Consider the following 13664-nt stretch of genomic DNA (forward strand, 5'->3'; position numbering starts at 1 on the left):
GACTATTGGCTAATACAGTCACAGTCAGTTTGCAATGCCATGGGATTGGTAAATATTCCATACGTCCAGTCGCCCCGGCCAGGGAGGGCTTTATTCGTCTGAGTAGCTGCCAGTCATAACCAAAGGCCAGAAGCAATTGGCTCAAGACTACTTAGACCTCGCCCACTACAAGCCCCTGTCTTTCTTTTACTTCCTCTTTCAGAGAACGTCCGGATTCCTTTGGACTTTGGAGCGTATAGCTCCAAAGCAACTAATTGGCTAGAACTCGACGGAAAATGGAGGCCAGGTAAAGCGCGCGTGCGCAGTAGGCGGAGGGAAGGGGTGGGCCAATCCTATGAGAGTTGCGCTTTCTCTGGTCCCACCCCTTCACCGCTATACTGTCGCCATGGTGACCGCTCTACAATTGGCGGGGTTTAGGGTTCAAAGGCCTTGTCTCGGCCTCATCCGGGTCCTCCGACTGCGGTCTCTCTCGACTGATTGGGCCGTTTTTTTCGCCCCTGATTGGCCGAGGTCGGAAAAGACGGCGAAGAGCTCGGAAAAGAGGACAAATGCTAGGGTCGCAGGGTTCAAAATGGCTCCGGCCTCCTTCGGTGACGTAAAGAGCAGAACTTGGGTCCGCCCCTCCCTCTTAGTGAAGAAGGGAGCAGAACTGGGATTAGCCCGACGTTTGGATGGTGCGAACATCGATCTGCGGCGCTGGTGTTAACCCATCTCCCCCGGCTGGACGACTCAGCCCGCCCTTCTTTAGGTGATTTACAGAGCAGAAATGAAGTAAAGGCCCATCCCCTTTTTAATGTGACACAGAGTAGAACAGAGTTGCCCAAGACACCGTTTTAAACCTTAAGAGCAGAAAAGATCTAGCTCCACCCCTTTGTGAGGGGGTGTAGAGGCGAGATCCACCCCCTTTTAGGCGACCCGCGGCGGAAAGGGGTTAGGCCCGCCTCTTCCTTCTTGTACTGTGCCCCACAGAACTGGGGTCTTCCTCCTGGGCTGGGCCCCTGGGACTTGGGCAAGCTGCTTCAGAGTTTGGGTCTTTCGTACGAGTTTGGGCCTTTTCTACAGTCAGTGGCCCTCACTGTGGCTCAAGGAGCAGAACTAGGTAATAGTCCTCCCATTACCAGTGTTCTTTACATCTTGTTCCTCAGGGCGTGTAAACTCTTTCAGGGCAAAGGTGCCTAGTGGGGGTGGAGGCCAGACACAAGCTGAGGGTTCTTCAACAACATCCTGATAAAAGGTCCCACGTGACTCAGTGAGGAACGGTGAGAAGTTAGGAGCTGCCTACGGCAGGGGAGGTTAGTATGGAAGCGTGTAGAGGTTTAGGGAAAAACCCTATTGAGAGGCAGAAGTGGAGACCAAGAAGGGAGGCGTGATGGAATGATCCTGATAAGGGGATGATGGGAGTATGGGGGAGAGGGCAGCAGGGGCTGGAGAGAGAGCTAGGTACATACTACAAAATTAAGGAGGCATGCTTATCCCAGAGGAATCAGCATTCTTCCTCACTTATTTTTTCAAGAAAGCAACCCTAATGCCCAGTTTCCATTGGAAGAAGAATACATTTTTTCTATGTTGAGGAGAGGGGTAGTCTCAGCTTGGGTGAATAAGGAGACTGATAGGAAGGAAGGAACTAGAAAAGAAAAGGTACTGAGGTTAAAGTACATCACAGAAGGAAAAGGGCAGGGAGAGGGCCTGAGTGTCCCTTCTCTCCAAAGACCAGGAAGGGGGGGTGGGGGTGGGGGGGAGGTCAGTGGAGGAGGGAGCTGGACTGCTGGGAGATAGTGGCAGGGACAAAGGGCAGAAACCAGACAAGAGGGCTGGAGGGTGAGGTGGGGTGAGATGGAGTCCTGGAGAGGAAAAGAAAAGAGGTGAAGAACGCAGAGCTTGGCATTTAGTAGGTGCTTGATAAATATTTGGATTTGAATGGGGGAACAGGAAGAGGGAAATGGAAAAGGGTTGGAGTTGGAGGGAATAAGCAGCAGATGTGGGAGTTAAGGAGAAAAAAAGAAACAAGTTGACAATAAGAGGAGAGCTGATGGAGAATGAGAAGGAACGGGCCAAGGAAGGAATACAGCACCAAGGGACACGCAAGCCATGTGTTTTGAAAGGAAGTTGGAGAAAAGAAGATGCAGCTGGAGCCAGAAAAGGCCGGAGAGACCGAGACGGAGCCCAGCTGAGCTCTCGTGGGGTGGAGCTAGCAAGAGGAGACTGAACGATGTGGGGAGGAGACGCCTGGGTCCCCGGGAGGCGATTGGCAAAACAGGGCGCCCATCACCGCCCCCTACTTCCTGGCCAGCCCCGGAAACCAGCGGGCGTGGGGAGGGGTGGCGGGGGATAGCGGCAGCAGCAGCTCCAGCCCTCAGAGAGACAGCAGGGAGGGAGGGAGGGAGCTGGGGGGACAACCCCCCACCATTCCTACCGCTATGGGCCCAGCCTCCCACTCTCACCTCCCCTCCATCGGCCGGGGCTAGGACACCCCCAAATCCTGTCGCCCCCTTGGCACCGACACCCCGACTGAGGCAGAGACACAGCCACCCGCCACCACCGCTGCCGCAGCCTGGCTGGGGAGGGGGCCAGCCCCCCAGGCCCCCCACCCCACTGAGGTGGGGGCAGGAAAGGGATGGGAGGAGGAGGGAGGAGGGGGCTAAAAGGGATGTGGAGGAGGGGATGGGGGAAAGATTGGGTCTGGGAGGGCGGGCTGGGGAGAGGCTTGGTGGGAAAAGGATACGGGCCGACTTGGGAGAGGGTTGCTGGGGAAAGGAGAGGGGGCCTGAGAGGGAGGAAGGATGGAAGAGACACGAGGGAGGAGAGATGGAGACCCTGTGAACTTGAGATGGGGGTGTGGACAGGGAATCTTGGAGAGGAAAGCCCCAACACCTTCCCCAGTTCCTTTTCTTGCCCTTTGGCCCCACGTGACCCTTGGGGGGTAGTGGCAGGCAGAAGGCAGTTTAGTGCCCTCCTTTCCCCAGCAGAATTTGCTTCCTAGGGATGCCCTGAGACACCTGTTTCTCTCAAGGCACAGGACCTCTTGTTTCTCAGTGGCCTTCCATGCTGTGTTCGACCCTTACTGACATACAGATGCCTTGTGGGGGGCCATGTTTTCTACATTGAGTGGGTGTGCCTTTGATGTGTTTAATGGCTTGTGTGCGGCAAGTTTGTCCTGTGCTCTCCATGGGTTGTGGAGAAAAGATGTGTTATCGTCCATCAGAATTGCCTGTTCTCATATCTTATGTCCGTGTCTCAAGTCCAGTCTTGACGTGTTCACATGTGTGTGTTCTCATCTGTTGCATCTGTTATGTGGTTTCATGTTTCTTGCACATCTTATGTTTACTTTGCATGTTTACTTTAGCATGCAGAGATCATACCTTATTTTGTTTGGGCTCACAGGTTATGTGCACAGTCCTACCATATGCAGTCATCTTCGTGTGTGGGATCTCGTGGCCTAGCTGACTAGCGTACACTCGTGTTGTGATCGGATTGGCCTGTTTATTGCATGCATTTTCCCAGTCCCAATTCACACCGCACACGTGTGCCCCTTCGCATGATGTGCTGATGTGACACGTCCACAGCTTGTGTACTTCTGGTTACATATACTATTTATTTCATAATTTTATTGCCAATATATTTTGTGAGCCCGTATGCTCATTAACTCACTTGGCACTCCATTGTGCTTATAAATCCTCGGACATCTCTGCTCTGGAGGGAGTCACTTAATGTCACATATTAGAGAAAAAGGTAACTGGGCCTCCATGTCCCTAAAGAACCATCCCCATATGCCTTACCTTGCTGATCCCGCTGGCCTGTGTCTCTTCATACACGTTACATCCGGTGCCTGTGAACAGTCTGTGTCCATGGAGCTCAATGCATAGCACGGCGTCAGCTCTGCCATGTACATTATCTGTCCCCCGCTCTTTGCACTGTTGGCATGTATTTGATGACAGCGGCATCTTTCCCCTGTGGCATGTTAATCCCCTTTCTGTATGTTTCTCTTGTGTGCAAGATGGTATGTGCCATCTTGTCTAGATTGCTGTCACTCTGGCTTCACCGTGACCCTGTATTGTGTATGTGTATCCAGAGTAGGTTACTGTTAGGCCTGCTGTGTTCATTGCTTTCTTGGTGGCTTTTCTTTTCATAGTTAATAGTCCTCAAGAGGGTAGCTATCTGATTGGTGTTCAGAACTGTTGTCTCGTTAATTATGGCTATGTGGGTATGTACACAGCCTTAGAATCTGTTCAGCAAATGTTTATTGAGCATCTTCTCTGCTTCCTTCGTCCTGGGCATTGGGAATAAGACAATCCCTGTCCTCAAGCTGCTTACACGTTAGGGAGGGAAACAAAGGTAACCTCAAGTGGTTACACCCTGTCTAGTGTCAAGATGGGTGGTTCTCAAACTTATGTGCACATCAGACTCACCTGGATGGCTTGTTTAAAATAGTATACAGATTCATGGGCCCAATGGCCTAAATTTCTGATTCAGTAATCTGGGGTGAGGTCCAAGAATTTATTTTTCTGCACTTGGAGAATCAGTGATCAAGGTAAAAGTGTAATGAAAACACAGGCCTGGAGGGGTTCAGGAAGACCTCCAAAAAGTGACACAGAACTGTATAAGGCAAGTGAAGAGGCGGAAGAACATTCCAGCCAAAGGGAACAGCATGTTCATGGCACAGAAGCGTGCAAGATAATGGTGTGTCTGAGGAACTGAAGTAAATCAGTTTGACTAGAGCGAAAAGGCTTTTGTCGGGAGGTGGCCAAAGGTGTAAGCAGAAGTCAACTTGTCAAGAAGGGCCTTTGGGCAAGAGAGATGCTCAAATTTGTGTCACAGAAACATCTGTGGTTGCCATGTGGAAGATGGATTGAAGGGGAAGGGTTAGGAGCCTGTTGCAAATAGTCCAGGGGAGAAACGCTTTTTCCAACTTGCAGGGGCCGTAGGATGAAGCAACTCAGAAAGCCTATTGTCCTAGAGCTGGCAGAGTCCCATTTCCTCTATCACCTGTTACCTTCACCCTTGGCAATGGACTTACCTTGGAGCACAGCCCTTCTGTCACTGGAAGGCAGTGCCTTTGGCCTTGATACGAGTGACAGATATTTGCCTGAACACCATTTTTGTGAATTGTGACCCTGCCCCAAACTGTGGGGCAGAGTGGAGGAAGGAGGAAGAGCCTGAAGAGCAGATTCTGCATGCCTGTGCCTCTTCCTCCTGAGCTCTTTCCTCTCCCAGGGCAGGTGGTGTGATGACCCTTTTACTCTCTGCCCTCCTTTTTTTGCTTGGTGAAGCCTTACTCACTGCGTGTCTGACCACATTGCCTGCAGTATTGCTGGGAGGGAGGGAAGTGGGTGGTGGGATTTGTTTGCCTGTTTGTGGGAGCAGGATTAATAGATACAGGTATGTCCATGGGTTTATCTGGGAACAGTGAGCCTGCCGGGGTGGAGAGGGGTTTTACTGGGTATGAATTTCCCATCCTTTATCGGTCATGGGTGTGATTGTAAGTTTGCGTATGTGTGTGAACAGGTCAGTCTTTGTATGACTCTGTGTGTCTGAGTTTGCGTTAGTGACAGAGCCTTTATTCTTGCCAGTCAGCCCCTGGAGAATGTCTGTGAGTGTTTTGTCATTTCCACTGTATCTGCTGCGTGCTACATGTGCCCTTGTGTGTATATATGCAGGCAGCAGGTTAGGAGCGCAAGCTGCTTAGCTTTAAGCTAGGAAGTGCCTCTTAGGAGTCATATCACCTCAAGTAAGTTTTTTAACCTTTCTGGGCTTATCTCCTTTAAAACGTAAATCGTGTGTTTCATATTTAAGGACTTAACATAGTATATAGACCAGCCCTGTCCAACAGAACTATAATGCAAGCCACATATGTAATTTTTAATTTTCTGGTAGCTACATAAAAAAGGTAAAAGTAGCAGGGTGAAATTAATTTTAGTGTATTGAACCCAGTATGTCCAAAAGGTTATAATTTCACAATGTAATCAATATAAAAGATTTTTTTTTTTTTTTTTTTTTTTTTGCGGTACGCGGGCCTCTTACTGTTGTGGCCTCTCCCGTTGCCGGGCACCGGCCCCGGGCGCGCCGGCCCAGCTTTTTTTTTTTTGCGGTACGCGGGCCTCTTACTGTTGTGGCCTCTCCCGTTGCCGAGCACAGGCTCCGGACGCGCAGGCTCAGCGGCCGTGGCTCATGGGCCCAGCCGCTCCGCGGCATGTGGGATCCTCCCGGACCGGGGCACGAACCCGCGTCCCCTGCACCGGCAGGCGGACTCTCAACCACTGCGCCACCAGGGAGGCCCTAAAAGATTATTAATGGGGTATTTTACGTTCTGGTTTTCATTCAAAGTCTTTGAAATCTGATGTGTATTTTATATCTCTAAGCACCCCTCAATGCAGACTAGGCCACATTTCAAGTGCTCAGTTGCCATATGTGGCTGGTGGCTACCATATTGGACAGCAGAGGAATAGACCATTATAAGATCCTTACCAGCTACAAGAGTTAGCTATTATTACTGTCCTGTTGTTGTCATGTGTCTGTGAGTTGTGGATGTCCATATCTTGTGTCTCATGTCTGAATGTATCTGGATCCTTCAGGGAGAGGGGTGGGAGAACAGTCCTGAGCTCCCATCCCCACCGCCCCCATCCTGGAGAGGCTTTCTGGACAGGTTTTAATGGGAGCCCTGGCCCCCAGAGCCCCCCCAAAGCCTGCCTTCTGCACCTCGCCCGCCCCGCCCCCAGTCCAGGCACCAGGCCCGCCGTCCTTCGCCCCGTCCCCTGCAGGTGACCAGAATGGAGCTGTGGCCGGGGCTGTGGACTCTACTGCTTCTCCTCCTCCTGCTGCCCACTCTGTGGTTCTGCAGCCCCAGTGCCAAGTACTTCTTCAAGATGGCCTTCTACAATGGCTGGATCCTCTTCCTGGCCGTGCTCGCCATCCCTGTGTGTGCCGTGCGAGGACGCAACGTCGAGAACATGAAGTGAGGGGCAAGGGGTTTTGGGTGATGAGGGAACCTTAGGGTCAGAAGCAAGCAGTGGACGGGGAGGGCGCTGAGTGTGTAGGAGACACTGAGCGAGCCCAGGGACAAGGAAGCGGAGAAGACTGCAAAGATGCCCAGGAAGACGGGCGGGGGAGGGGGGCGGAGGTCTGCAGGTGGACGTCAGCAGGTCCCGCTGGAACCCCTTGCCATGTGGAACCTCCACAGGATCTTGCGTCTGATGCTGCTTCACATCAAATACCTGTACGGGATCCGTGTGGAGGTACGAGGGGCTCACCACTTCCCTCCTTCACAGCCCTACGTTGTCGTCTCCAACCACCAGAGCTCCCTCGACCTGCTGGGTGAGCAGCCTCCCCTAGCCACGCCCATCCTCCTGCAGCCCTCCCTGGGATCTCCTCCCCTCGAGGTCCTCAACCCTTGCTCATCTGTGGCGTCGCCCCCTTGCTCCCTCTGCCGGCCTCTTGCCCTGGGGTAGAGCTGCCCTCATAAGCAAGATAATACATCTTTAGTCACCTTTTCTTACTTTCTGGGGCTTCCCCCACCCCTCGCCCCCAGGTCTGCATCTTCCTTTAGCTCTAGTCCCTGGGTGATGACCTGGGTGAGGTATCCTCACCCCACCCCCACCTCTGCCCTAGGGATGATGGAGGTACTGCCAGGCCGCTGTGTGCCCATTGCCAAGCGCGAGCTACTGTGGGCCGGCTCTGCCGGGCTGGCCTGCTGGCTGGCAGGAGTCATCTTCATTGACCGGAAGCGCACTGGGGATGCCATCAGTGTCATGTCTGAGGTCGCCCAGACCCTGCTCACACAGGATGTGAGTCACCCTGGGGAAATGGGGGTCATGGAGTAGAATAGTTGTAAATAAACTGACTGCAGGGCCACCAGGCCTCAGAAGTCCCGTTATAGCATCACAACCATTTTCTGATCCCTCCATATGTGTGTCTTCCTTGACTCTCTTCTTTCCCAGGTACGGGTCTGGGTTTTTCCTGAGGGCACGAGAAACCACAATGGCTCCATGCTGCCCTTCAAACGTGGCGCCTTCCACCTTGCAGTGCAGGCCCAGGTGATTACTCCTTCCCGTCTACTACTGACCCTCAAGCCCCCACCATCGCTTCCTCTCTTGGCGGAGGCTGGTCCTGGGGACCTCAGGAGGGAGCCGTGGGCTGATCGCTTTTCCTCTCCCTCAGGTTCCCATTGTACCCATAGTCATGTCCTCCTATCAAGACTTCTACTGCAAGAAGGAGCGCCGCTTCACTTCAGGTGAGGGCTCTGTGCAGATCTGGGGTTGGGGGGTGGCCAGAAGGGCCATGGGAGAGGCTAGAGGGACATCCCCGTGGGGCAGGAGCTTCAGTCAGCGTCAGCACTGAGATGTCCACAGGATCGTCTAATGTGACCCCCCATCAGCCAATAAGTATTTATTATTTATTAAGCACCAAGCACCCCCTGTACCCTGCTAGATGGGTAACACTTGGTCCCTCCAAGAGAGGCCATTACTGTCTAGCCGGAGAGATAAAGCCTGTGTGTGCAGTTACAGCATTCGGCGGTGAACACTAAACCCAGACAGTGGGGCTGGCAGGGTGCTGAGGTGTCTGGACTGGGGCTGGGGAAGGCTTTGTGTGGGAGGGCCTCAGAGAACAGGTGGCAGCTGGTAAGCTGAGGGGGAGCTGTCCACGGCAGAGAACTGAAAGGTTGAGGAGGGGAGTAAGTATCAGGAGAGCTCAGAAACCAGGCTCCACCTGTGGGCAGAGTCCCGGTAGACAGGCCATGATGGTGCTCACCCCCCTCCCAGGGCGATGTCAGGTACGGGTGCTGCCCCCAGTGCCCACAGAAGGGCTCACACCAGATGACGTCCCAGCTCTGGCCGACACAGTCCGACACTCCATGCTCACCGTTTTCCGGGAAATCTCCACTGATGGCAGGGGTGGTGGTGACTATCTGAAGAAGCCTGGAGGGGTGGGCGAGGCCCAGCTCTGAGCTCCCTTCCCATCTACCCCCCACCGTCTCCACACCTACCAGCCCAGTGGGCCTGAAGCTGGGCCAAGCCCTCTTCCTCATTTCCCCTCTCCCCACTTGTTCTCTTCTTTGGAATCTTCAACTTCTGAAGTGAATGTGGTTACAGCACCGCTCCCTGCCCCCTTCCCAGCACCGCCCCTCAACAGACTCTTGCCTAGGTGCAACCTCCACTCTGAACCCCACCTTCTGTGCCATCCTGTCTGTGGGACAGTTGCCTCCCCCTCATCTTCAGTGGTTCAGCCTACACAAGGGTAGGAACACTCCATTCTGTCCCCAGTGGACCCTCTTCCTTTGTGGTCTTCTCTACCTCTCCACCCCACACTGGCCAGTGGATTCATCCACTCTGTGGAACAATTTCTCACTCCCATGTCCACGGATTCAGTGGACTCATCCATTTGTGAGGTCGACTCCTCACGCTGTGGCTGGAAGCTGATGCCTGGAATACTTCTCCCAGGCTCATCCTGGAAACATTCCTCAGCACCTTCTCTCTCCTTCCCTTGGAGCCTCCTGCCAGTGGGGGCTGGACTCTGTCACTCAGAGGTCTCATCCCTGCCCTTGTCCAAGTGCCCAGGGTTGAGCACACTCTCGGATGCCACATTTCTGCTTCCCCTCATCCCCTGGGTATAGTTGTTCAGTGGTCCTGGCCCCACCAAGCCCCCTACGGCCCCGCTGTACCATTCTAACCAGACACAAGGGGAAGAGGCAGACATCAGGTGCTGCACTCACTTCACCCTGGGGAGTTGGGGAAAGGAACTGAACCCTGGCTGGAGGGGATGGGAGGGCTTTTAATTTATTTCTCTTTCTTTTGAGGCTTCCCCTCTCTGAGCCAGTTTTCATTTCCTCCCTGTGGCATTAGCCACTCCCTGCCTCCCACCCCAGACCTGTGCTCACAACCACGGAGGTGGGCTGGGAGCAAAAGGAGAGGGTGGGACCCAGTTCTGCGTGGTTGATTTTTATTAATTATCTGGATAACAGCAAGAAACCGAGAATAAAGATTGAGAGAGATCTGGGCACTTTCTGGCTGCGTTTGTTAAGGAGTTAAAAAAGCAGTTCTCATCCAGGCCTCTGCCCCAGCCGGAAGACTCGGGCAGGCCAAGACAACCCTCCTTCCTCCTTTCTTCAGCTTTCCAAAGTTTCCATTGTTCATTGCTCCTTAGTGGCAGATAGCCTTATCTGCAGCTCCCCAGCCGGCCAATCCCAGAGGATTAGTGGGTCCAGTTTCTGTATAAATCAGTGGGGCAGGGGCGCTCTGCAGAGGCTCCTTAGCTCTGCCGATTGAGGCCTGGGCCCAGGCTGTTGTCCTCACAGGAGCCTGGTTAATGACAAGGAGACAGGCAGACACAGTGACTGTGGACTTCTTGGATGCCTGGAGTGGGCCCTGGACACTGAAGGATTGACAGTCTCACTCACCAATAAGTGGAACCACCAAGTTGGAGACAGACCAGGAGAAGGGGTGGTAAAGTGCGGAAATCTGGGGAAGGTATGGGGTGAGTGAGTGGAGGAGAAGAGATTTTGGACAAGAGAAAACAGTTGGGAAAAGCTGTCTGGAAGAGCTGGGGGCAGCTGTTGGGAGATGGGGGTCCCCGCAGAGAGGAGTATGGGCACTCACAGGCACCTAGCCTCTCCTCCAGCAGCAGAACCTGGTCACTGAGAGACTCAATCCTGTCGCCTCGGCCCCACAGCTCTGCCACCTGTTCGGGCTGCAGCTCTTCTGGGGGCATGGGCAGCACTGCTCGCACCCAGGCCCCAGCCTGACTGGCCCACTACAAAGGAAGAGACACCTCAGGGTGTTGGGGGTGGGGTCTGCCACCCAGACTTGGCCCCAGGCATCTCCACTCACCTGCTCCAGCCGCTCCAGGCGCCCTCGCAGCTCGCGAATCTCCCGCCTCAGGGCACGCTCATCGTGTCCAGCCTCCCGAACTGGGACAAAGGAGCGAGCCGATCGTGACCACTGCCCTGGCCCCGCCTCTGGTCCGGCCCTCCGCATGCCCCAAGCACCCACCCACTCACCGGCCACGCTGAGGATACTGGCACTGGTTGGGGGCTCTGGGGCCCCGTCTGCGCAAGTGCGCCCGTCCGGGCCCAGCAGCAGGCCCAGGGGGCAGCCACAGGTGAAGCTGCCCGCTGTATTGAGGCATCCGTGCGAGCAGAGAGTGACGCCAGTCCTGCATTCATCCACGTCTAGTTACCGGAAAGAGGAGGGGGCTGAGGGGGGCGGGGCGGAGGTGGGCGCCACTGCGGGTAGGGAGGTCCTGGCGCCACCCCGAGGGAGGGCGAGGCAACTCACCCACGTGACAGTGCTTTCCACCCCAGCCCGGGGCGCACTCGCACTGGTCTGGCCGAACGCAGACGCCTCCGTTCTGGCAGGGCTTGGCGCAGATGGCTGCGGGCGCAGGAGGCGGGGTTCAGAACCGAGCGGAAGCCCTGGCTCTCCAGCCCGGCGGGGCGCACCTCCCCCGAGGCCTGGGAAGACCCAGCCTCACCTTCATCACAGGTGAGCGCCCCAGGATGCCGCTTTTTCCAGCCCTGGCAGCACACGGCGTGGGTCTGCTGCACCTCCCTCCTCACCTCCCGCCAGGCCACATGGTACGTGGTCCTGGAACACAGCGCCGGGCTCTGGACATCGGCATATGGGTCCTGGTCCCGGTTTGGGGGGGTTCGTCCTCTTGAGAGACCCCAGAGCCCAGGCTCCCCACCCCTCACCTGTAGGTGCTGCAGACACGCCTTCCAGAGCAGAGAGTCAAGTAGGGCTTGTATACGGGTTGGCTGTAGGACTCGTTGTAACGGAGTGGGACCACCAGCGTCTGCTTGGAGCAGACCCCCTGACTGTACCCATGCAGGGGAAAGTGAGAGGCATTGAGCGGGCCAGGCCCTGGGGAGCCAGGAGCCCCACTTCCCTTCAGGCTCCACTGAGGCCCCACCCTCCCTAAAAATGACAGCCTCCCCGCCCTTCTAAGCTTTGTTTTGCCACCTGTGAAGCCCCAGCCCCGGCAGGTTTCATGAAGACCTCACCCCTGGCCCTGTCCCCTCTGTTATCACCTCTCTTTGAGGGATCCACCCTTGGCCCCCTCGCCTGTCATCAGTAGCAGGAGGAATGAGAGTCCGCCTAAGACAGTGCACAGCTCAGCCCTGGACCCCATGTTTCTCCTTGACTTCAGACTCTGCCAGCTGCAGGCAAGAAGAGGTTAATGGAGGCTCTTCCCCTCTCCTGTTAACTTCTCCAGTTCCAACCCTTCCAAGAGCAGTCTGCTGGTGCCCTTTAAGTGGGGCAGGACATTCATTTGCACACTTGCACTAGCCACCAGGATTGTCTACACCTGCAGGTACATTTAACAAACACCTCCCTTCCTTTAAGCACGTCATGGTCCATGCAGCACCATACAAACTCACAGCCCGACACACTCCCTCCACCTCCCCTCATGACCCTCCTGTCTCTGACGTGCCCTCTTCCATCCTAATCCTCCTACCTTCAAAATATCAGATATGCACCATTACACCCCTTTACACCTTATACACACCCACACACCTGGAAACCCCACCTTAAACACATTCCTGCTACCCGCACGCACCCACACCACCACATACACCCTGGACCCACTCCCCTCACTCAGACAACACACCCAATTCACACTCGAAGACTCTGAGTGACCCCCAGTCTTTCCCCATTGACGTTCTCTCCCCACCTGTCTTTCCCCCAATCCTTGGAGACTTCAGGCCACCAGCCTCAGAAGCAGCAGCTCAGACTGGTGGGCGGGCTGGGCGGGCTGCAAAGGAGAGGAGGGGCGGGCCAGACAAGCCCTCCCATTCCTGCCCCCTCCCACAAGCCTCCTCCACAGCTGGAGCTTGGTCAGTTCAGTGGGGTCCAGATCCCACTACCTTCACCACCCCAGCCAAGCGAAGGGCCCCTTAGAAGTCTCTTCTCAACCGTATGAGGCCCCTTATTTTTGGCACTCCCCCAAATCAGCAGAGACTACTAGCTTTAAACACCAGCAGCACCCCTGGCCCTTGCCCTCCACCCTTCAACCCAACACAGACTAGGGAAGAACTGAGGGGCAGGAAAAGGCAGAGCTGGCAGAGAACAAAGTGGGGTCAAGTCATGGGAGAAAAAGCAAGATCAGATGAGGAAAGAAAGAAGGGTGTGGTGGAGACTGCCCACGGCAGTAAAGGGAAAATTGCGAAAATTGCCCCCGTTTCTTGATGACATTTGTTAGGGCCTGGTGGGGGGTATGCAAAGTTGAGTCAGCCACCGCCCCCCATGCCAGAGCAGACAGGGCCTTATTGTCTCCACCAAGATTCCTTCTTTCAAGGAAGAGGAGGCTCATTGTCCAGCCCCTCACCCAGCTCTGGCCTACAAAGGTCAAAAGGGGGCACAACAAATGCCCACCCTGACCCTTAGCCCCCTCGTCTAGCCTGGGGGTGGCTGGCGCATTCCACCCGTAAGGCTGGGGCCCAAACCACTAGAGCCCTGGGCTCAGCCCCCCAATCACAGGCTGGGACAGGAAGAGAATTGTCCTCAGCAGGAAAGAACCCGCAGAGAATCAGGAACCCACACAGAATGGGCATTGAGAGAGCGGAAACACCAAGGGGGTCCCACCCCAGACCAGGCATCCGGGCACCCGGGCCTCAGGCTCTCCATCCCCACCCTCCTTGGGGAGCCAGGTCTCCCTCACCTGGAAATGAGTCAAGC

At 55.1% G+C, this 13664-nt stretch overlaps 2 protein-coding genes across 7 annotated transcripts; one reads left to right on the forward strand and one right to left on the reverse strand.

Annotated features, from left to right (window-relative positions):
* Positions 1 to 134: 134 nt before the first annotated feature.
* Positions 135 to 9986, forward strand: AGPAT1 (1-acylglycerol-3-phosphate O-acyltransferase 1). Of its 6 annotated transcripts, none has more exons than XM_028479853.2 (7): positions 135 to 286; positions 6756 to 6949; positions 7175 to 7308; positions 7603 to 7778; positions 7932 to 8027; positions 8152 to 8224; positions 8754 to 9986. In XM_028479853.2, exons 2-7 carry the CDS (start codon positions 6765 to 6767, stop codon positions 8936 to 8938), a joined length of 849 nt encoding a protein of 282 aa, XP_028335654.1. In that variant the 5' UTR covers positions 135 to 286; positions 6756 to 6764; the 3' UTR covers positions 8939 to 9986. The 6 variants fall into 6 exon arrangements, with proteins under 6 accessions (XP_028335654.1, XP_028335652.1, XP_028335653.1 ...); XM_028479851.2 differs by lacking the exon at positions 135 to 286 and adding an exon at positions 633 to 748 and having other exon boundaries at positions 6836 to 6949; XM_028479852.2 differs by lacking the exon at positions 135 to 286 and adding an exon at positions 1018 to 1099.
* EGFL8 (EGF like domain multiple 8) lies at positions 9922 to 13642 on the reverse strand. The gene is made up of 9 exons (XM_007118606.3): positions 12661 to 13642; positions 12017 to 12145; positions 11681 to 11803; positions 11461 to 11573; positions 11265 to 11360; positions 10988 to 11158; positions 10818 to 10897; positions 10587 to 10740; positions 9922 to 10289 (listed from the first exon to the last, which is right to left on the reverse strand). Exons 2-9 carry the CDS (start codon positions 12115 to 12117, stop codon positions 10240 to 10242), a joined length of 888 nt encoding a protein of 295 aa, XP_007118668.2. The 5' UTR covers positions 12118 to 12145; positions 12661 to 13642; the 3' UTR covers positions 9922 to 10239.
* Between the last annotated feature and the right edge of the window lie 22 nt (positions 13643 to 13664).

This window comes from Physeter macrocephalus, chromosome 18, assembly GCF_002837175.3.
Source record: "Physeter macrocephalus isolate SW-GA chromosome 18, ASM283717v5, whole genome shotgun sequence".
Taxonomy (NCBI): Eukaryota; Metazoa; Chordata; class Mammalia; order Artiodactyla; family Physeteridae; genus Physeter; species Physeter macrocephalus.

Coding starts and splice junctions, on each gene's coding strand:
- AGPAT1 (XM_028479851.2), top strand. CDS start 672: ATGGTGCGAACATCGATCTGCGGCGCTGGTGTTAACCCATCTCCCCCG. Junction 749..6,835: donor CTCAGCCCGCCCTTCTTTAG/GTGATTTACAGA, acceptor GTGGTTCTGCAG/CCCCAGTGCCAAGTACTTCT. Junction 7,309..7,602: donor GAGCTCCCTCGACCTGCTGG/GTGAGCAGCCTC, acceptor CCTCTGCCCTAG/GGATGATGGAGGTACTGCCA.
- EGFL8 (XM_007118606.3), bottom strand. CDS start 12,117: ATGGGGTCCAGGGCTGAGCTGTGCACTGTCTTAGGCGGACTCTCATTC. Junction 11,159..11,264: donor TGGAAAGCACTGTCACGTGG/GTGAGTTGCCTC, acceptor TCCGGTAACTAG/ACGTGGATGAATGCAGGACT. Junction 10,898..10,987: donor CAGTATCCTCAGCGTGGCCG/GTGAGTGGGTGG, acceptor CCTTTGTCCCAG/TTCGGGAGGCTGGACACGAT.